The sequence below is a fragment of the Staurois parvus genome, unplaced genomic scaffold, assembly GCF_062004578.1.
Source record: "Staurois parvus isolate SC_StPar_1 unplaced genomic scaffold, SC_StPar_1.0 ptg000894l, whole genome shotgun sequence".
NCBI classification, from domain to species: Eukaryota; Metazoa; Chordata; class Amphibia; order Anura; family Ranidae; genus Staurois; species Staurois parvus.
Genome location: NW_028318690.1, coordinates 2,158,687 through 2,181,578, shown reverse-complemented (window position 1 = coordinate 2,181,578; position 22,892 = coordinate 2,158,687). Strand labels below are relative to the sequence as shown.

The following is a 22,892-nucleotide window of genomic DNA, read 5'->3' as shown; positions in this document are numbered from 1 at the left end:
GTGATGGTAAGTCTTAACATCACTTCCATGCCACTACTCATTCATCCAAGGTCAAGTTGTGGTAGAAGTCCACATTTGCTGCAATCATTGCTAATGCAATAAGAAAATTGAATGGAAATAAAGGATAAAGAGGACTTGTGCTTGTGGAAAGAAAGAAAACAGCAAACAATACTGCTCTTGGATCAGATTACATGAATCCTTTTTACTTCTGATTTTGTCAGTGCTCTTCAGCAAAAGCAGAATGCTTTGTGTAAAAGAAAAAAAAATATTACTCATAGGATTATTAAGACATTGGGGTTGATTTACTAAAACTGGAGAGTGCAAAATCTGGTGCAGCTCTGCATGGTAACCAATCAGCTTCTAACTTCAGCCTGTTCAATTAAAGGATAAGTTCACCTTTATACAAAAAATAATAAATTGACTTTTTTTGCAGGTAAAAAAAATGTGCATTTATTATTTTATGTTGCAGGAGCCTGTAAAGCATTGCAGCAGTGATCAGCAGATTCTCCTGCAGATCAATCAGTCTATTTGCTTGCCCGTCTGGAATGTACGGGCAAGCAGACTTACTGACAAGAAAACCACAGTGCCGTGGTAGTTCACAGTGCCGCTCCACAGTGCCGTGGTAGTTCACTGAGAACTACAAGCTGACAACCGCTAAGGCTGTTGGGATTTGTAGTTCCTCATTCACAGAACACAGTGAATGAGTGACATTGTCGGGCGGATGGAGCCCTGCACGGGTCCAGGTTTTTAAAAAATTTGACTGCTAGCAAGGAGGTGAAGATCCCCCGCTAGCTGTCAAAGCGGGAGAGTGGTGGGCACTGGTACATTCATAACATGTTACATCCTGAATATGGGTGTAACATGTTCTGAAAAGTGAATTTATCCTTCAAGCTTTGTCAAAATAAACCCGGAAGCGGATTGGTTTATATACAGAACTGCACCAGATTTTGCACTCTTCAGTTTTATTAAATCAACCCCATTGCACATTTTTTACCTTTTGATTTAATCTGATGCCCACCCGTAATGCAATCACTTGAAAAGCAGTTTGTTAAATAATTTCCTAATCTCCCCATAATTCTAATATTCCAGACCAAGAATCATGCGAGAATCATTTATTTTTAAATACATTTTCATTTTATTTGGGAGAACATCATACATTGTCGCCTGCAAATAAGTTGCATATTGTAGAGGAAGAAGTTTGGCAGTATAGAAGAAACATACATTTTATTATAGAGGGCTTACACATCTAGAGAAGTTTCTCCATGAGAAATATACTGCGTTCAAAGAGTTGTTTTCTGCTGCATGATGCTGCGGCAAATTTCTCTTTTTGCCAAAAGGGAAAACAGTTCATTTTTTAAATTTATTTTAGATTATATTAAAAAGCAAAAGGGCGAACATACAAAATTGACACACTGTTCAGAGCAGCGGCCCATGCACAAAATGTATTGTGTGCTACTGTTTATAAAAGTTTTCAATAACTCAGAACATGCATAAAATGTCTGACCTGGATGAAGAGTATGTACAGTCTGTAGAGCATGAAGGAAGGGTGCGGGAGAGGGACAGGATGGGGAAAAAAAAAATCTTAAAGGTTACCCTTAAGCTTCAAGTGATCTTGCAAAGATGGAAAGGTAAATGTCAAAATATATACCAAAAATACAATGGAAATCAGTACATTTCATTATCTTGTGGAACAAATAAGCAAGTTCTTGTAGTCTTCAAACTTAGCAGTCCAGCAAATATTAAAAAAAGAAATGAACATGCAGTCTTGCTTTACAGTCACTAATGTTTTAACGTTTGGACAGAGCAATCTTCTTCAAGTCCTGCACGGTCTAAACAAATGTTTAAAGTGTTCGCAGTCTATGCAGACTCAAGAAATCCATTTAAAAAAAAAAACCCTGCAGCTATTCAGTCGTGATCAGCCATAGAAGCAACTTTAATACTCACAATAAACTAAAATGTATTCATAACATCTATGTAACCTATAGATGCAGTTCCTGTACATCATAGGTTTATATATTAAATATTTGCAAAAAAGAAAACATGCATACACAAAATACAATGCCAAGCTTTACAGACTTGATATGAATCAAAATTTACTTTAACATAATGTACATTGCTCAATTAAAAGTACCCTAGAATGAACAATCTTGATATCCTTTTTGTTTTGTTTTTTTTTTTTGTCCTTTTTGAAAATTTTTTTTTATTTTAAAGGGATGAAAAAATCTCCACAAATTTCGGGCAAAAAAGTATTGAAATTAAATATTTGTTTGATCTGTGTTCAAGTAATAAATGTTCCTATGTAGAAATCTTTCCATAATCCTTAAAACTAAAAAATACAGTGAGTATAATACATAATTCCCAACATCTAATTAATACACCTGAGGTCAGCATTAAATAAGAGCCAACTTTTATTTTGGCATTGGTTCGTATCCATTTTAAAATACATTTTGCAGCCTCGGTATATTTAAGACAACTCTAATCTATCTTTTAAAGACATTTAATAAACAAATGTCTTTTAAATAAATAGCTTTTGAGGGATGTACTTAAATTTGATTTGAAAAAATCTAGCTAGTGAACAAAAACAGAGATTTCCATTTGTAAACTTAAGTGTCAACAATGATAAGCATGAGATGCTACACTAGATGTGCTTTCATGACAAACAGCCCAATACCTTCTCACGATTCAGAGACCAGATAGTGACAGGAGAGAAACGTGCCCAATGCAAGTATCTGGGTTTCACACTTTAACGTTTTCTTGTCTTAGGAGCATGAAAGTTTGCACACAGGAAACTGCTGAATTTCCCACAACTTTGAACTGTCTGCTATTAGGTCTTCTAGTGCCCATTGGCTATTGAAGCTGTTCTATCACAAAGCATGAATCTAGGACTTCTCAGGCAAGGTGTGAGTAAACCTGGACATGGAGTGTTGTCACTGGGCGTTGTTATTGCCAGTCCCGTTATTTTCCTTGGCATTTGTGTTAACTGAATTAATACCGTCTTGCTGTCTGGCATCTTTCCTAGGAGGCATCCTTTCATTGATCCTGTCCAATCCCTTTGCTTCTTCAAAACTGCAGATTTTATGTTGCGGCGAAAATCCTCGTATTGCTTAAAATGCAAGCATGAAATGTTAGTGCAAGTTAATTTGAATTCAATATCATTTACATATGAGAAATCGAATAGATCTTAGCTAAATAGTAATGTGACAGCAAAGAACAGAGATTTTTTAACAGTTCTGCACAAGCCACATATATCCTATGTTTTCAAGACAATATCATTTATGCAAGTTGACAACTGAGTAATCTGTATACATTTTCAAAATATGTATGTATAAACACAACTGTGAATATGTTTTGCACGGTTAATAAGAAAACCACATAGAGAACAGCTGCCTGTTAGCAGCATAAACAAGTTTTATAAATGTGCTCCAATGTTTCTTAAACTTTTCCTCACATACTGCCAACAGCAAGATATTTCCAGATCACAGATAGGGATGCGCAAATCTGCTCGGGTTCATTTGCATTGGGAATTGGGGGAGGGCATGAATCCTAATACAAAATTCTGTCCATTTTCAAGCTAATAGGCAAGTTACTGTCATTAAGGAAAAAAAAACAAAACAAAAAAAATAGGCCTGTCCTAATGCCAAAAATTGAAAAACAAAATTACAATGGGGATATGGACATGCAGCATAACAAGCAACATTTAGGAGCCAGCATAGTTTTCATTGGCATTTTTGATCACATTATACTTTTACAGTATTCTATTTTCAGTGTAACCAAATGTCTCATTTCTAAAGCTGGCCATACACTGATCGAAATTTACCCGGTTCAACAGGGGTCAGACGAATTTTGATCAGTAAGTGGCTGTCCCTGCTTGACAGAAGTCAATCTTTTGATCGACTTCTGTTGCAGGGACATGCTTGAAAACATTGATCAGTGTATTCTGACAGTTGTGGGTGCTGCCTTGATTCACATTTCAGTTTATTCTACCCAGTCATGTGCATGTACGTCAGGGGTTGCAGTGAAGTTGTATGGGGTTTTGGGTTCACAATTTTTTGTTTCCAAAGGATGCAGTAAGGTGTTGGAAAAAGGCAGGCCTTGAAATGAATTCAGCAACAACTGCCTGATACACTAGTGTGGGGAAGACACACCCCATTTAATAGTTTTACCAACTGAAGCACTAGCAATATATCAAGGCAGTGCAACAGATATTGGTCCTTAAAGAGGAGCTTCGGTTAAGTGTGTGAAAATTAAAATTCAGTAGCTACAAAAACTGTAGCTGCTGACTTTTAATAAACAGACACTCACCTGTCCAGGGGATCCAGCGCCGTCCTCACCAATCTTCGGTCCCGGCATGTTAACTGTGGGCAGCTGGCTGTGACTCCTTGTGGTTTCATAGCCTGCTACTCAATGTGCATGCACAAGCCACACTGTGCTTTGTGAAGGGTCCTGCAGCATTCTGGGACCTGTGATGTGTCCCAGAAGGCTGCGGGCTGGGAGTGGGGATATGGAGAATTACCACTCAGATTGCCTGGGAGAGCCGAACGGGAAGTGTGATCGGTTAACTGTCAAATCTAGGTAACCCCCCCTCAAAAAATACCATCCAAATGTGGCAGAGAAGGATAGGATGAGAAACAGAGCGAAACTATCCCTTTTAGATGAAGTTCCACTTTAAAAGGATTACTGCAAATATAGGCAGGACGCCCCAACACTGCAATTCACAGCATAATTTATTAAAGAAGATGTAAACCGAATCACTAAATTCTCAAACTTTAGCAAAATTACTTGAAAAGTTTTTATTTCCAATTGCTGGCTTTCATATACCAGTAAAATAGTTTTCCTGGAGTACAGTACAGGAAACAGGCTTCTTTAAAGTGTTACTAAACCCAGGACCCCGCAATCACAATATCTGGTCTTCCGCAGCACACAGAACATTGAAGTGCAATTATTTTGGCTAATATAAATGGTTAAATACCTTTTCTCATCAGCAGTTAGAGCAATCTTGTGACTTCTATCAGTGTTCAGCAGAGCACTAGTTAAGAGCTTGTAGGAGGAGTTTTCATTTTTCTCATGGAGGATGCAGGACCCCAGACCTATGTCTGGTCAGTGCTGATTGGCCCTGTGCTGATTACATGCACTCTCCCAAGAAAAAAAAACCTCTCAAACAATAAGCACCAATCTGTGCATGTGCATTTTACTCCACACAATATGTCTTATCAGGAGATAAGAGGGGGCACTGGAATAAGGGGAGGATCAGATAAGTCAGGATCAAACAGCATTTTTATACAATGCAGAGGATTAACCCCTTACGTTCCATAGTGAGTATAACAATCATGCTTTACTGCATATACAGACTGATTTTACTGTTGTGGGTTTAGTAACACTAAGTAAAGTGAACAAAGCAATAGTGAGCTTTTGGCTTTCTTAGGAGAATATCTATGTGTGCACAATTATTGGGCAACTATTAAGTGTGCAGAATTAATATGCAACTAAATGAAAAATGAACATTTTCCCATTTCAATTATTGTCATTGGTTAAAGTGAAAATAATAGACAACTCAAAATGTACAAATAAACATTTCTGACATTTAATCTTAAAAAAAAAAAATCGATATAGCCACCTTCTTTTCAATAACAGTCATAAGCCTTCCATTCATGAACATATTTTGCAGCAGCAACCACAGCCTCCCAGACACTGTTAAGAGAGGTGTACAGTTTTTCTTTACTGTAAATCTCCCATTTAAGAAGGGCCCACAGGTTCTCAATGAGGTTTAGGTCAGGTGAGCATGAGGGCCATGTCATTATTTTCATCTTTAATGCCTTCACTGGCTAGCCACACAGTGGAGTACTTCGATGCATGTGATGGGGCTTTGTCCAACATAAATTTCATGGTCTTCTTGAAAGATGCAGACTTGTTCCTATACCACTGCTTGAAGAAATTGTCTTCTAAAAACTTTCAGTAGGTTTGGGAGCTGATATTGAGTCCATCTTCAACCCAAAAAGGTCCAAGTAGCTCATCTTTAAAAATATCTGTCCATATCAGCCCCCCCCCCCCCCCCCCCCGCTGGGTGGAGTCGAAGTGGAGCTCTGTGCCTGTTACTGATCCAGCCACGGGCCCATCCATCTGGTCTGTCAAGTGTCACTCTCATTTCCTTGGTCCATAAAACTTTTGAAAAGTCTATATTCTGATATTTCTTGGCACAGTCTTTCGACTTATGTGACTTGTTCAGTGGTGGTCAGGTTTCAGCCTTATTTACCTTGGCCATGTCTCTGTGCACGGAACACCTTGTATTTCTGGGCACTCCAGGTATGTTGCAGTTCTGAAATATGACAGCAATGGAGGATAATGGATTCTTGGTAGCATCACGTATGATTCATTCTCAAATCTTTGGCAATTAATTTGCATCTTGTTTTCAACACTTTTTTTGCGACCATGTTGACAACTTTCAACAAAACATTTGATGGTTCTGTGATCATGTCCCAATATCTTAGCAATTTAGAGAGTGCTTCATCCCTCTGAAAGACATTTTACAATTTTTTACTTTTCAGAGTCAGTTAAATCTCTTTTTTTGGCCAATTTTTCCTGAGGAAAGGAAGTTGCCTATTAATTATGCACACCTTGATGAAGGGTGTTGATCTCCTTGGGTCACACAATCCCTCATTACACAAATACACATCAACTGTTATGCTTAAATCTAATAAGCATTCAAGTTTATACAGGTTGGAGTTGGGCAATATACATAAAAATGATGATTTGGTCAAAATACTCACTTGCCTAATAATTGTGCACACAGTGTACTGGTAGGAAACAGACTTTTTTTTCTGGGGAGGAGAGCACTCTTACACCCTGTGATTTTCTGGATACACTTATCCAAGGAGGGACCAAACAGGCATTCGCTTTCAAAGGGCAACCCTCTCAAAGCATTTCTTGCAAGGGAGCAAGCTGACCAGCATTTTGTGCAGTGTATCTGACAAGCAATTCAAAACAGCAGCGCAAATGTTCTAACTGCCTATGGCCAAAAAGATTTTTAAGGATGGAGCTAGATTTCTGGGCCATACATTTAGTCCAGACAGCAATGTACATTGTGTACATTGCAATGTAGGGTTGTGTGACAGGGCTAAAGGATTAAGGAAGGGATCCAACTTTTAATCTACGAGGTCTTTGAACATGGGATTTTGTTTCATGGGGGTTGAGAGGGTCTTGTTAAGGTAATAAATAACCAGATCCACCACAGGAACTGGCCATTTCCAAGTAAACTTTCCTCCAAAGGATATTGTTGGTTGAAAGAAAAAAAAAAAAAAAAAAAAATATCTCCCGCTTAGCCCAGTCTCAATATACAGGTAAAACTCTAAAAATTAGAATATTGTGCAAAAGTTGATTTATTTCAGTAATGCAACTTAAAAAGTGAAACTAATATATGAGATAGACTCATTACATGCAAAGCAAGATAGTTTAAGCTGTGATTTGTCATAATGGCTTACAAGCTCATGAAAACCCCAAATCAACGATCTCAGATAATTAGAATATTACAAGCAATCAATAAAACAAGGATTGTACATAGAACAATATCGATCCTCTGAAAAGTATAAGCATGCATATGTGCTCAGTACTTGGTTCGGGCCCCTTTTGCAGCAATGACTGCCTCAATGCGGCATGGCATGGAAGCTATCAGCCTGTGGCACTGTTGAGGTGTTATGGAAGACCAGGATGCTTCAATAGCGGCCTTCAGCTCTTCTGCATTGTTCGGTCTCATGTCTCTCATCTTTCTCTTGGCAATGCCCCAAAGATTCTTTTATCGGGTTCAGGTCAGGCGAGTTTGCTGGCCAATCAAGCACAGTAATCCCACGGTCATTGAACCAGGTTTTGGTGCTTTTGGCAGTGTGGGCAGGTGCCAAGTCCTGCTGGAAAATGAAGTCAGAATCCCCATAAGCTCGTCTGCGGAAGGAAGCATGAAGTGCTCCAAAATCTCCTGGTAGACGGCTGCGTTGACCTTGGACTTAATGAAGCACAGTGGACCAACACCAGCAGATGATATGGCTCCCCAAATCAACAAAGACTGTGGAAACTTCACACTGGACTGGAACATCCAACTTCTTTTGCAATTACCTTTTGAGGCATTCCCTGATTATGGAGGGTGTCAATGATGGTTTCCTGCACAACTGTGAGGTCAGCAGTCTTTCCCATGATTGTGATTCCTACTAAACCAGACTGAGAGACCATTTAAAGGCTCAGGAACAATTGCAGGTGTTATGGCTTAATTAGCTGATTAGAGTGGGACACTTTGAGCCTAGAATATTGCACCTTTTCACAATATTCTAATTTTATGAGATTGTGAATTTGGGGTTTTCATGAGCTGTAAGCCATAATCATCACAATTATGACAAATCACAGCTTGAACTATCATGCTTTGCATGTAACGAGTCTATCTCATATATTAGTTTCACCTTTTAAGTTGCATTATTGAAATAAATTAACTTTTGCACGATATTCTAATTTTTCCGAGTTTCACCTGTAGTACGGAATTAACCAGTGTGTGAGCCCCAAAGGTCTGGACTGGTGTATGGAATTTTAGGGAGTCCATACTAGAAACCTTAAGGTGAAAGCACACTCAGGATGCTTGAATGCTAAACAACAGTGTACAGCTTCAATAAGTGTAGCAATAGTCTACCTGAGTTTTGTAGAGATTTCTGTAGCAGACATGTTACCCTGATCAGAATCTGTAGAAGGCAAGAATTCCTGAGTAGATGCTTCCTTCCTCTGGTATTGTGTCTGGCTAAAAGGCAAAGCCAAAGACTGACGCCAGAGGGGTAGTAGAAAGAGTTCGCCCATGACCCCCATAATCTAAAGCCTCAAGTAGACTAGAAATTCTGCCCATGAACTCAGACAGTGAGGCAGAAATTTCTCTAGACAGGAAGGATGAATATTTTATGAGTGATGGGCTGGCAGAATGACCAGAGGAAGGCAGAGAGTCAGAATGGGGCAACCATCAGAGGAGAGGGTGTCTGGATCCTCAACCAATGTTCTACAACCCCGGTAAGAGAGCTAAAAACTGAACTTGAGCTATTCAGCCCATCTGACTCCCACCCTAATTTACTGCTTATGGCTCGCCATGCGTATGTGAACAAAATGTCCCAGATGATACTTATGAACTCCACAGAAGTGATGCAGGGTGAGGGATGCTTTTGTGCCAGCACCTGTAAGCCTCTGTAACCAAGGATCAGCAAGAGTAAAACGGTATTAATGTACTCAGATGAGAACCAGGAGATGTCCTTCGGCTGGTGTCCTGAATTCAAAGACCACCCTCAAAATGCGCACACACACATTTCATGTTGTGCAGGTGCAATACAGTGCCACTGAGTAAGAGGGTAAATAGCGCAATAGCACCACGTCAGGTGCCCTCCAGTAGGACAAGGGAAACAAGCACAAACTCCCTTAACTCTAGCTATCCTGTAATGCCTGAAAACGTGGTAGAAGTCCTAAAGCACACCAAAAAAGAGAAATAAACTGGGCATCCTGGGTGAACGTTTAGGCTAGGTTCACACCTAAGCGGCTATGGGAGCTGTGTTTGCACAGGCACAGCAGTCCATTAATTTGACTGGGCTGTTCCTGCATTTCATGAAGGAAAAAGGTCCTTGCATCTTTTTAAAAAGGAAGCAGCAGGGATATCGCATGGTACTTTTTCAGATGCATGGGGTTGCATGCATGTTTTATTGATTACAGAACAGCATAAAAGGTGCATCTTTTACATCTGTTTAGAGTTCAACTTTAACCCTTTTTCCAGTTTAAGCTGGCAACACTGTGCTTCTGCTACAATGAAATCTTAAGCTTGACTACAGAACTCCTTTCCCTAATGCTATAAAGATAAAGAGAGGGTGTTTAGGAAAAAATCAGGTAGGGCTGAAAATGCTTGGAAATTTGTGCAGACAGCATTGTAAACTCACCGAATGATTAGCAGATCGACAGATATTTTACTGGAACTACAGTTTTTTAAAGAGACAATACATAGGGAAATGTAAATGCACTGCAGAGATGTACTGAATTTGTTTGCCCTTAAAAAAAGAAAAAAAGCACAAACATCTTACACTTTATCCATGATCAAATGAAGGGATCTGGAAAACTGCTTGTGGCACCACAGGAAAAGTTTCAAAAACATTATAAATTACCATCAAATATAATTTACTTTTCATCATGAACAAAAAGAAGAACTCGACTAAAAACTAGTTCACATACATGTCAAACAGTTGATTAGGGAGGTCAATATCAGCAATATCTAAAGTGAATTAGTTGTGTGGTATTTTTTCACCTGTGCTATACCTACAATGTCTCTACAGAGACAGTCCACACAGTAAGGCTGCATTCACACTATAGCATTTTGGTGAATACACACAAAATTGTGCATTTAGAAAATGTGCAAAGAAGAATGTCAAGCTTGCGGTGCCATTCATAAAGAATGTTACCCCAACATTTCATATTCCTGATATGTGTCTGTTGTATCATGTAAATTTTGTTAAAGTTTTCTATTCTCTTTGCATTCCTTCTTTTATCTAAAATCTCTGGTGTTCCTGACAGTACTGCTTTCCTATTTCAAACTGACCATGCTAAGCATGAGAGCACATCCATTCCATCATGGTCAGCTGTCTGGCTGTGCTGGGAGAACAGCCTGCCTGTCCTCCAATGGTCAGACTTGTGCTGGCACAACCCCCTGAACAGCCATTCACTGGTAAGATCAGCATATCCCTGTTTCTCCACCTGCTCTAGCCCCTAGAACAGATGAGAACAGAGGTTATGTAATCACTTAAAAAAATAAATAAATAAGAAGGTATGATGATATATATATATACATACATATTAAATGTTTTGCCTTTCATTTCCATTTTAAACTGAATGGGTAAGGGTTTGCATATACCTTAATAGCACCCCAAATGCAGCAAAACTGACGTATCGTTTTTCATGGAAAAAAAACCCATGACAAAACGCAGGGTTCAAAAGCACGTGCAGCCCAGCACTCAAATAAGTGCGATAACAAGCAAAAACAAAAATGCTATAATGTGAATTAAGCCAAAGGGCATTAGAACATCTTACTACAATTAATATACACTGAACTACATAGTACTATGGTAAATATGGTTAAGGAATTTAAAGATGTGGACAGACTTCTGCTGAAAGGTTCACTTGGTTTACAAAAGTAGATCTGAAAACACAATAGTACAAATCACAAAATTCACTCTTCCCACATTGCAAATCCAAATTTAGTCACAAGGGCCAGATATAGAATGCGCTGGTGAGCAATTATCTCACCAAAGTAGAAAGCCTGTAGACACTGCCCACACACAAGGGTTGTGTTGCTGCAAATTAAAGTGCCCTATAGCATACTAAAAAAGAAACCATTTTCCACAGCAACAAAATTAATTTCATCTTGAAACCTGCTGCAGAAAATTAGTTGCTGGAATCTGGTTTTAGAAGGCACATTCTGAATGGCCTAATATAATATAAAATATGCCCTTTAGGTTCACTAGTGAGAAACAGGATTTTTGTACCCACCATAAAATCCTTTTTTCTTTTTTTTGAGTTCACTGAAGGACACAGCCATACTTCATTACGGATGGGTTTGATGTTGCCACATACAGGAGCAGGATGCTAGCTGCAACTAAACTAAACTAAAAGCATACCCAGGGGATGGCCCTCTGGAAGTGGTCAAACCCCCCATCTACAGCAGGAGAGTTCAGTTAGTAGTCAGCAGTATAGGACATACCCACTGAGACAGCCAAAAGAAGACTTGATGGGTGATGTGTTAAATTTTTTTTATATTTCCGTTCACTGAAGGACAAAGCAGTGCCAGAAAGAAGAAAGCTGGGCATATATAAATAGAAAATAACAGAAGAGGGAAACAAACCCTGGCCAAACTCAAACTACCACCTGCAAAAATTTCCGACCAAAGCTGGCATCTGCTGAGGCAGATATAGAACTTTGTAAAAGTGGGAAGAGTTGACCAAGTAACCACCCTGCAAATATGAACAACTGAAGCAGAAAGATGAAAAGCAAAGGACACACTCAGCACCCTTATAAAATGTACAGTGACCAGAAATGGAGGTTCTCAGCCTGCAATGGTATAAAAAGGGCGCACCGACCTAGTGCATTATCGTTTAAAATATTTATTGGAAAAACAAGGTAAGTATTATACTCACAATGAACATAAAAACACAGGCACATCACACCGAACAAGATAGTACCATCCAAGCAGCATTTGAGTCCATACGATAGAACCCTGGATGACCAACCAGCTAACGCGTTTGGAGGCAACAAACTCTTCCTCAGAGCACTGAGGAAGAGGTTGTGGCCTCGAAACGGTTAGCCGGTTGGTCATCCAGGGTTCCAAAGTAAGGACTCAGGCATATCACACCGAATAAGATAATATGTCCAAGCAGCATCTGTGTTTTTATGTTCATTGTGAGTATAATACTTACCTTGTTTTTCCAATAAATATTTTAAACGATAATGCACTAAGTCGGTGCGCCCTTTTTGTTTTTCTATTTGCATTCAGTGAAGTTGGACCACCCCGGTCTGTTGAGGGCAGCAAGCAGAGCATGTTTCAGAACATCCTTACTGGTTCCACTGAGTCCATTCCCAGCACAAGAGAAAAATGTTTTGCTGTGTTGGATCTGCAATGGTATAAACCTGTTTGACGAATCCATATGGAAATGGTGGAAAGCAAACCAGCTAGACCTTTCTTAGCACCATCTGGAACAATGAATTCAGCTGGATTTGCAAATAGGGGCCGTAGTGGGAAGGTAAACCTCAACAGCCCTAACTAAATCCAGGCAATGAAAGTCCACCTCTCTGGAAGGATGAGGGCAGAGAGATGGAAGAACAAAGTCTTCGCTCAAGTGGAAGACTGACGCCATGTTAGGTACAGACAGGCAATGGCGAAGAACCACTTTATCCTTGTGTAACAACAAAATTGGCTGATCACAAGAAAGGGCTGCTAGCACGGATACCCTCTGATTGGCCGAGTTGAGCTGTGTGACATCATCAGCCCGCCCGTCCGACTCAGCCAGAGAAAGCTTTGTATTCATTTACAGAATAAAAAGCTGCCTATGAATGGCTGCATGCCACACAGACCAACTCTGCATTGTTCAAGGTGTGAGACAGGATGTGTCTGTCACACAGACGGAACCCAGCACTGTGAACTGTATGTAGCTGAAACTACATGCAGTTTATACAGTGCTTAACCCCTTCCCACTGGCGCCTCCCGGCCCTTTAAGAGTTTCAGACGCCGGGAGGCGGGGAGGGTGGGGCGTGGTTTAGGGATCATGAGAGCACCGTGCCGCGTTGTCACATGATCGGGAAAGGTCCCGATAGAAAGAGCAGACCGTGACTTTTCCGCTAGTACCGGACATGTGTGCTGAGAGCGCGCAGGGCGTGCGCTCTCAGCACATATGTTTTTTGTTACATGAACGCAAATGTGTGGCTGCTTGGCGTCTAGGCCCAGACGCCAGGAGGCCGCACATTTGTGTGTGGCCGGCATAAAGGGGTTAAAGACACTGCACCAGTTAGTGAAGGAAATTGATTGTTTGGATCAGCTTGGTCCAAACAAACTATTTTAAGTCAAAAGAAGAATGGAAATCTGCTTTAAACCTATTGACTGCAAAGCAGGGCGATAGATTGGACCTTGAGAACAAGGTTCAGGCTAAGTGGAAGGTGCCATGGAGTGTCTGTGACCAACCATAAGAGCTCCGTGAACCAAGCCCTGCTTGGCCAGCCTGGAGCCACCAAGATAAATGGAAAATCTTGCTGGATTCCTGGCAAGAACCAGGAAAGGCGTTTTAGAGGGAAAGGCATATATCAAGGAGTACATGTGCCACAGAGCCACCAGAGCATAGAACGTTTCCGCCCAAGGGTACTTTGACTTCATCCTGAATTCAGGAACTTTCTGATTGAGTCTGGACACAAACAGAATGCTGCAATCTCCCTGCTTCCATGCAAAGTTGAGCCTTCAGAGCAGCTTGTGTATCTGGGACTGCCCCCATCCAGGAAGCAAGACTGGGAGGAACAGCACTGGAAGACAAAAAAAATGGCACCAGCAGTGCCTCCCCCCATTGTACATACTCCCACGGCACGGAGATCACTCCTATGTGAAGGAGAAATGTAGCTCGGTCTACTAGGAGTCACATTCAGCCAGGCATAGCTCAGAAATGAGTAATCACTGTGAGCAGAAAGAGGAGTCATCTGGGTTCAGAGTATAAAGAAAACTTAAAATATAATGAATGGCAGAACTGTTTCTTTTTTTTTAAAGTTTTGAATAGATTGGAGAGGGACTAGAACACCTGTCAGTTTTTATTGCTGTCTGTGCCCCCCATAAGGAGATTCAGTGCAGGGGCGGACTGACAACTCATGGGGCCCCCGGGCAATAGGGGATCATGGGGCCCCTGTGTCCTTGCCCAAACTAAAAAAAGCCTATGAAAAAGGTACCAGGGGCATCTCATGGGGCCCCTACTGAACCCAGGCCCTCGGGCAGTGCTCAAGTTTCCAAATGGTCAGTCCGCCCCTGATTCAGTGTCTCTATTTATCCTGTTTACCATTATCATTGAAAGTGAAGAAAATCCCAAATTTTGGGTTTTCTCCAGAAAAGTAAGAGAGGGGAAATCTTTAAATGGGGATAAATGTTATGGTGGCCTGGAGGTTCCCAAGAGATTTCCTTAGTTTGCAGGAATTTCCTCTCACTTCCTGTTTGGCTATAGGACAAGAAGTGAGGGGAAATCTCCAAAATGGAACACAGATGGTGAAAAAAAAATCTGATTGGGAATATAACCCTCGCTTGCTCTATCCAAAATAAAAAAAGTTTTGGCTATAGTTCTACTCATTCAGCAACAGATAGGGCTGTGAGGAAAAGAGAAAACAGCATATTAACTCAATCAGGCTGTGAATGAAAAATCATAAAGAACATTAACACATTCAGCTCCAGATAAGGATGTGAGAGATAGTAAAACAGCACAGTACCTCATTCAGCGCCAGTCCTCAGTAGTTCAGTGAGAACTAACACTGGCCCCAATACAAACTTTGCCCCAAATAATAAATGTATTGGTAGATGAAAAAGATCACCTGAGGCAAGGGCTTACCTATGCTGTAAAGCGATGCACCCAACCCAAACATGGATAGTACTCACGGTCTAGTAGGAGTCAAACCTGGAACCTGAAGTATTTGCAGTAACAAATCACCTCTGATCCTATATGGATCTGAGTGTCGTCAACCAATATTCGGCACTGCAATGGAAGAACCCAATCCAGATGAGGGGTTGTGCCCCTTCAGGCCTCTCTGTGTGAGACAGATTTATCACAGCCGACCCCCATACTGGGGAGTGCATGCATTTGTTGGTGATGCTGGAGGAACTACCCGGATCTATGATACCCAGCCTGTCACAAAATCCATGAACAGGAATCAAAATCCATCAACCTGAACTAAAAACTTCAAAGAAAAACTGATACAGCAGCAAAAAAAAAAAAAAAATATATATAAAAAAAATGTTGTTGCACCATGTGTCCTACTCCTGTAGGTGGCAACATCAAACCCATCCATCAGGTGGCTGTGTCCTTCAATGAACGAAAGGAAAGTATTAAATCTGAATTCCAGACAGATTAAAGCACATCTAATCATGCAGGTATGTATTAAAATGATCCAAGTGTATTTTTCAAACAACTAGTCTAAGTACTATAATTGACTTGGTATCAGCCTCTTGCAATGCCCTATACAACAGAGCTCAGACTAAGAGATGGAGAAGCTGCACAAGCAGTCAATTTGGGTATGCTGCAATGCTCATGTGTTAGCAAGGGATATTTTGACAGGAATAGAGAGCACATGTTTGTTGCTGCTACTTAATTGTACAATCACAGGATAGGGCGACAAGATCGAGTTGCATTGTTAGGCCTCATGTACACTTGAGCTAAAAAGACAAACAATGCTTTTACAGGCATTTGAGGCTTTTCTCTGCCTCTAAACTCCCCTGCATGTTAACCTGTGTGTCTAGGGTTGCAGAGTATAGAGAGTTTAGATGCAGAAAAAAACCTATCACTTGTGCGTTCAAGAGAAGAGCATTTTGGCAGAAAAGCATGAAGGCTTGAACTTAAGCAGAGAAAAGTCAGGCCTCTAAACTGACTGTGATGGAGCAATGTAAATCTTCGGTATGGATAGACAGAAATGCAAATCCTTTGATGAGAAACAATTGTCATATATGTATTTTATCTGTGTATTTAGCAGTTTGCCTGGAGTTCAGCTTTAATGTATTTGAAAATACTAACCCTATGTTCACATATGTGTGGGTGGTGCCGCTGCGGAACTGAACGAAAATCCATGCAGCCACACCACCCGCACAGAGAAATACGGACCCCCGGGCGGGTGCCATTATTTATAATGGCACGCCGTCTGACCTGGAAAACGCAACCGTACTAGGAACCGAGGTTCCCGTGCAGGCTGCGTTTTCCAAAGAAGTGCAGGGACTTCTTCCCTGCATGTCACGGGCACGGGAGTCCATTCAAATGAATGGGCTCCCGTGCCCGTGCAAAACGCAACCCGCACGGCCGCATATATGTGAACCAGGGGTAACAGTCAATAGTCTGTCATTTTACTATCTTTTCCTAACCCCCTGTACAGTAAGGGTAAAAATTAAAGTGAGAGAATATGCAGTGTGAGCCAGTTGGTCTCAACTACATTGCAAAATGCTGCAGATCTAACATGTTTTTAGTCACTGAAGGCCAGAGGGGATGGTGGTAAGCACCTTGCAGGAAAAGAGCTTATGGAAAACCCCAGCAGAGTGGTTCTGCTCATTAGTCCACTGAACAGGCAGGTGAGACATTTCCAACAGGAAACAGCGGTGGCTATGCTGTATAAAATTACAAAATTGTTGGCAGGACACGTACTTCAACTGTTTAAGCTGGCTAGAGTTCCACTGCAATTCTGCCAACTACTTACTGTGTTTTCACAACTAAATCTGTATATTCTTCATAACAGCAACCTTCACAGCTGTTAATCCATCCACATGGAAACGCAATGCCCACTGAAGCTCTGCACCACTTACTACTGCATAAGCTTCGTTCTTCTTTTTATGATCATTGAAAAATACAGTGGAAAATGTCCAGGCAACACATGAGAGCCATGTGAATTAAATAAAAGCCATCCTGTTCACTAGCTCAGGAAATGCTCTCAGAGATTTGTCATTTGATAGTGATGTACAATAAAACCTTTAATTCAATTTAAATGCAAAGTGATATTTTTAAATAAATAACAAAAAGAAAATAAAATGCCTTGCACCACCAGAACAGTTATACAACCACATGAAAGAAGAAATGTGCCACACAGGAATTATGATTTAGGGGCATGCATAAATTAATGTTAAAGAGAAGAAATGGATCTAGAAATACTGGATCTTTCCTTCCACTGCACAAACACAGAACACAGAGCACACGGAAAAACATTGTAGTGAGGTGTAAACAAATCCAAGATACTCTATAAACCATGCCACAGATAAGAAACAAAATGGGTAACTCATCTGGGAGTACAAGGGGGGACGGATCAATAAAGGGATCCATCTCTGGTTGTGCAAGTAAAAACTGGGTCAAAACCACACAAACGTTGAGCCCCCACCCAAACAGACCTCTGACACTAAGCATACCTTTATCAGCCTCAATTGCCTCAACTGTGGCTGTACAGAAGTGAGCAGATGCATGCAAAATGAATGAAAAAGATGAGAAGTGTAATATCGGATAACAGAAAAGGCAATGACCAATGCTATATTATATACTTCCACCCCAATTATCTGTATCATACCCATCATTTTCCAGTACACAGCAGATGCATTTAAAGAATACGTTTGTTAGGTATGTAATGTTGCTTGGTAGTAAAAATGGAAAACTAAAGAGGTAGGAAATGTACACTATTTTTAAAATTATGAGAAGGAAAAATTATTTTTCTTTCCATTTTTACAGTAATGACATTTAAACAACAAAAAAAAGTTCTCATAGGCAGTTTTGCATTCATGTTTCTTTTCTTGTCAGTGCCAATAGAAAAAATGAAATGCTTCCCAACAAACATATCTGTACAAAAATATGGCAATGGCATTACACATATAAAGGCATTACATATATATTTGGACAGCTGCAGAAGAGAAACTGACACAAAAATCAAAAACATTATCAGGATTACCCAAGAATAGTGTGGTTTTAGGTGGAATGGACCAGGGTTTCAATCTTTGCTAAACTGAAAAGGTGTCCAGAACTCCAGAGGGGAGATTTGCACTCACCTGTACCAGACCTTTGTTTGCTATGTGAGTGTTAAGCTGAACAGCACTGCCACATGCTGAAATTAGACTGTTTTCATTTGCACAATTCAGTTGCATGTCCCTTAGTCCAGTCTCTATACATTCCTAAGAAAAATGCAACAGCCACTGTGCACAGAGGTGGATTCTATATATGAAGATAATGAGTATGCGGACAGCCCTGAGTGAGGGGCACTGCTGTTCAACCTGAAGCTAAAGAGGTTTCTCATGAATGCAACATACAATGAACATTTTTGGCTAAGGCCCTAGAGGGCTCTAAACTCTAGGCTAGGGGAACACACCTTGCCATGCTCTAACCTAGCCTAGTTTTACTAACATAGAGCATGTTGACTGCCTGTCATTGAGTAAAAAGCATTGGAAATCAGTGTTATCTAGTTAGATATGTATTGAAGTATGCCTTGTATGATTGTTAAACCTAAGGTAGGCAAAAGCAGATCATATACAGTGGGGATCGAAAGTTTGGGCACCCCAGCTAAAAATGTGTATTAATGTGCATAAAGAAGTCAAGGAAAGATGGAAAAATCTCCAAAAGGCATCAAATTACAGATTAGACATTCTTATAATATGTCAACAAAAGTTAGATTTTATTTCCATCATTTACACTTTTAAAATAACAGAAAACAAAAAAATGGCGTCTGTAAAAGTTTGGGCACCCTGCAGAATTTATAGCATGCACTGCCCCCTTTGCCAAGCTGAGACCTGCCAGTGTCATGGATTGTTCTCAATCATCGTCTGGGAAGACCAGGTGATGTCAAGCTCAAAGGTTTTAAATGCCCAGACTCATCTGACCTTGCCCCAACAATCAGCACCATGGGTTCTTCTAAGCAGTTGTCTAGAAAACTGAAACTGAAAATAGTTGACGCTCATAAAGCTGGAGAAGGCTATAAGAAGATAGCAAAGCGTTTTCAGATGTCAATATCCTCTGTTCGGAATGTAATTAAGAAATGGCAGTCATCAGGAACAGTGGAAGTTAAAGCAAGATCTGGAAGACCAAGAAAAATATCAGACAGAACAGCTCGCAGGATTGTGAGAAAAACAATTCAAAACCCACGTTTGACTGCACGCTCCCTCCAGAAAGATCTGGCAGACACTGGAGTTGTGGTACACTATTCCACTATAAAGAGATACTTGTACAAATATGGTCTTCATGGAAGAGTCATCAGAAGAAAACCTCTTCTACATCCTCACCACAAAAATCATCGTTTGAACTTTGCAAATGAACATATAGACAAGCCTGATGCATTTTGGAAACAAGTTCTGTGGACCGATAAGGTTCAAATTGAACTTTTTGGCCGGAATGAGCAAAGGTACGTTTGGAGAAGAAGGGGCACAGAATTTAATGAAAAGAACCTCTGTCCAACTGTTAAGCATGGGGTTGGATCAATCATGCTTTGGGGTTGTGTTGCAGCCAGTGGCAAAGGGAACATCTCATGAGTAGAAGGAAAAATGGATTCAATAAAATTTCAGCAAATTTTGGATGGTAACTTGATGCCATCTGTGAAAAAGCTGAAGTTAAAGAGAGGATGGCTTCTACAAATGGATAATGATCCTAAACACACCTCGAAATCTACAGGGGATTACATCAAGAGACGTAAACTGAAGGTTTTGCCATGGCCTTCACAATCTCCTGACCTCAACATAATTGAAAATCTATGGATAGACCTTAAAAGAGCAGTGTGTGACAGACAGCCCAGAAATCTCAAAGAACTGGAAGACTTTTGTAAGGAAGAATGGGCAAAGATACCTCAAACAAGAATTGAAAGACTCTTGGCTGGCTACAAAAAGCATTTACAAGCTGTGATACTTGCCAAAGGGGGCAGTACAAGATATTAACTCTGCAGGGTGCCCAAACTTTTGCAGACGCCATTTTTTTGTTTTCTGTTATTTTGAAAGTGTAAATGATGGAAATAAAATCTAACTTTTGTTGACATATTATAAGAATGTCTAATCTGTAATTTGATGCCTTTTGGAGATTTTTCCATCTTTCCTTGGCTTCTTTATGCACATTAATACAAATATTTAGCTGGGGTGCCCAAACTTTCGATCCCCACTGTAGTTATCCTCTGTAGCAATTAAAGGCATTAAGCCCAAATTAATTAACTACACTTCTTGCAGATTTATCAGCAACAATAATGTTTTATCTAGGTAACATGTCACTCTTTCCCCAAAACTGCAGAACATAAGGTATTTCCCTTGAACTGGAGATTTATAGCAGCTTAGGGGTCCATTCACATATCTGCATTTACATGTTGTAGTAAAGATTACATCTGTACTATATATCCCTATGGAATATGGGCCAAGCAGGATTATTTAAAACAATTGCACCACACTACAATGCAGTTATGTTAACTGTGCATTAGGCTATTCATGACCAAAACAATGTTACCATCTCTATCCAACTACTCTATCTGGGGCTCTTGCAAATGGCTGTACAATAAGCATATGGCCATACACCATAAAATACACTTGTTATGGCACCTGGAAGACATAACTGGAGAGTATTTTTGAGATTTATAAAGGAAAAACATCAACGGCGGCTATAAACACAACTGCCACCACTCAGTTACATGATTGTACATGATTTTTTCAAAAATTTGAAATCTTGAAGAATATGCCTGTAATGTGGACATGTGTAAATGAGAGTTACAACGGTTACACGTGTATAGCCGAACCCACCTTTGCCTGTAATACAAGGGCAAAAATACATTGATGTGGTTTCCGGGAGCCATAGTAACAAGTATATTTTGCTCTGTACTTAGAGAGAAGTAACTACAAGACAACATCTTGGGTAACTGTATTCGTGTATCTCATATGGGCAGTCTAGACCACTGCACTGTTTAACTGTTGCATGAAAGCATAAACCTTTCCAGAGTATTAGTGCCATGTGAACATAAATTCGGATGTTAAATCACATTTAATGAATTTGGTCCCGATTGGAATTTCTTAAACTACTGTCTGCAAATGCAACTGTTGCCCATCATTTATGAAGAGCAGCATTGCCCTGCTATACTAGTGCTGGAAAAAAATCAGACCTGGGAAAATGTGTCCAATCCTACTTCATGTTTTTATACTATCAGACGGTAAGACTTAAATATCGTTGCATCTTTGTGAAATCACATTGTTTCTAGAAAGTAACAGACATTTTTCAGTTGCTGGGTACATGAAATCATGGTATACCCACTCAGCTGGTACAACTAAATGGACTGGTGTCTTTTCAACCAGACTAACTATGTAACGATGTAAAAAGAAAGAAGTACACATCTTCACTTCCTAAAAATGGAAATCAAAAGGTCTAACCATCTGGCACCGAGCACCACAGTACTCAAAACATAATATTGTGCAGAAATAAATACAGTACAGTTTAATATTACTTCAGCCTTCACCAACATTAGAGAATCCCTTAAGATGTTACCAGCAGCAGGTCAGTCAGATATTTGATGGTCACATCAGAAATGTTTTCCAATTTTCCTTTTTCAGACAATTAAGGAATTCTGTAGCATATTCCAAGATGAAGATACCAAGCACGTCCTTAAACTGCATGCAATACAGCAGTTGGCTGATATTTAATATTAGGTCTTTATTTTCATGCAAAATATTGGCACACTTCATACCTTTTAGATTATTATTTATATTGTGTATAGTTTTTTTGCTGATCATCCATACATATTAAACAAACAAATGCCTTGTGTAGGTAAAAATGCATCTTATGTGCAACAGAAAAGCCCATCCCTCAAATACAAGATGTCCACCCACAGGTTTAGACACACAAGACATACATTTTTACATATAATACTACAACTATAAACTAATACAAACAGAGGACTAGACAGACCAGACTAATAGGAAGAATCAGCTACACTTTGATAGAGAAAAGCAAGCAGAGAAGGGAAATTTGAGGTTAGTGTTACATTAGAAAAAACAAACACTCAAACCAGAACATCTTTTAGCACAGAATACCAGGGTACAAAACCAAAAACTGCATAGTAGCTTTTTCTGAAATATAGTATTTTGAGCTTCATTTGGCAGGAAACATGTTTTTTCAGACTTAGCAAAATAATTTAAGATTTATAAAGCACTGCATCTACTTTATCTCTGGAAGAACACTTTCTTTTCCTGTCATACTAATCAGTCACCTGAAATAAAGAAAGCCCTGTGAAACTTTAGAGGCAATAGGGGATCACAGGAAAGGTATATTCTGCTTGGAAGAAGGTAGGGATTTAGGTTGTGGTTTGTACCCGTGGTATGAATTGCTAGCTTCCATTGCAGAGGGAATGCTTGAGCAATGTACTATTGTTAGCCACTGTGACAGAGGCTACAAAGCACTAGATATCCCCAGCATGCATTGGTTGTAGAACTGGAAAGGGAATGAGATGTGCCCCAGTCCACTTGAGGCACAGCAAGCTTTATATTATTACCACTTTGTAAAGTCTGCCGTCCTCCAGCCAGTACTCCGCTCGGCAGCATTCCAGTGGGGGTTAAACCCTTCAGTGTCAACACACTTTCACTTTCTTCCCTGGGAAACACAAAGAGGAAACAAAAATGATTTCAAAAGATTGTGTGCATGTCAGCGGAA

At 40.0% G+C, this 22,892-nt stretch overlaps 1 protein-coding gene across 8 annotated transcripts in view; it reads right to left on the bottom strand.

Annotated features, from left to right (window-relative positions):
- Window positions 1-1,111: 1,111 nt before the first annotated feature.
- PPP3CB (protein phosphatase 3 catalytic subunit beta) overlaps window positions 1,112-22,892 on the bottom strand; it is a 119,694-nt gene continuing 97,913 nt past the window's right edge. For 5 of the 8 annotated variants that reach the window (XM_089656198.1, XM_089656202.1, XM_089656197.1 and 2 more), the window contains 3 exons: window positions 22,735-22,832; window positions 17,657-17,686; window positions 1,112-3,103 (listed from right to left, as the gene is read on the bottom strand). In XM_089656198.1, coding sequence (XP_089512324.1) covers window positions 2,928-3,103; window positions 17,657-17,686; window positions 22,735-22,832 — 304 coding nt within the window. In that variant the 3' untranslated portion in view covers window positions 1,112-2,927. The remainder of the gene's footprint in view (window positions 3,104-17,656; window positions 17,687-22,734; window positions 22,833-22,892) is intronic. The other 3 variants (XM_089656203.1, XM_089656200.1, XM_089656204.1) reach the window with 1 other exon arrangement.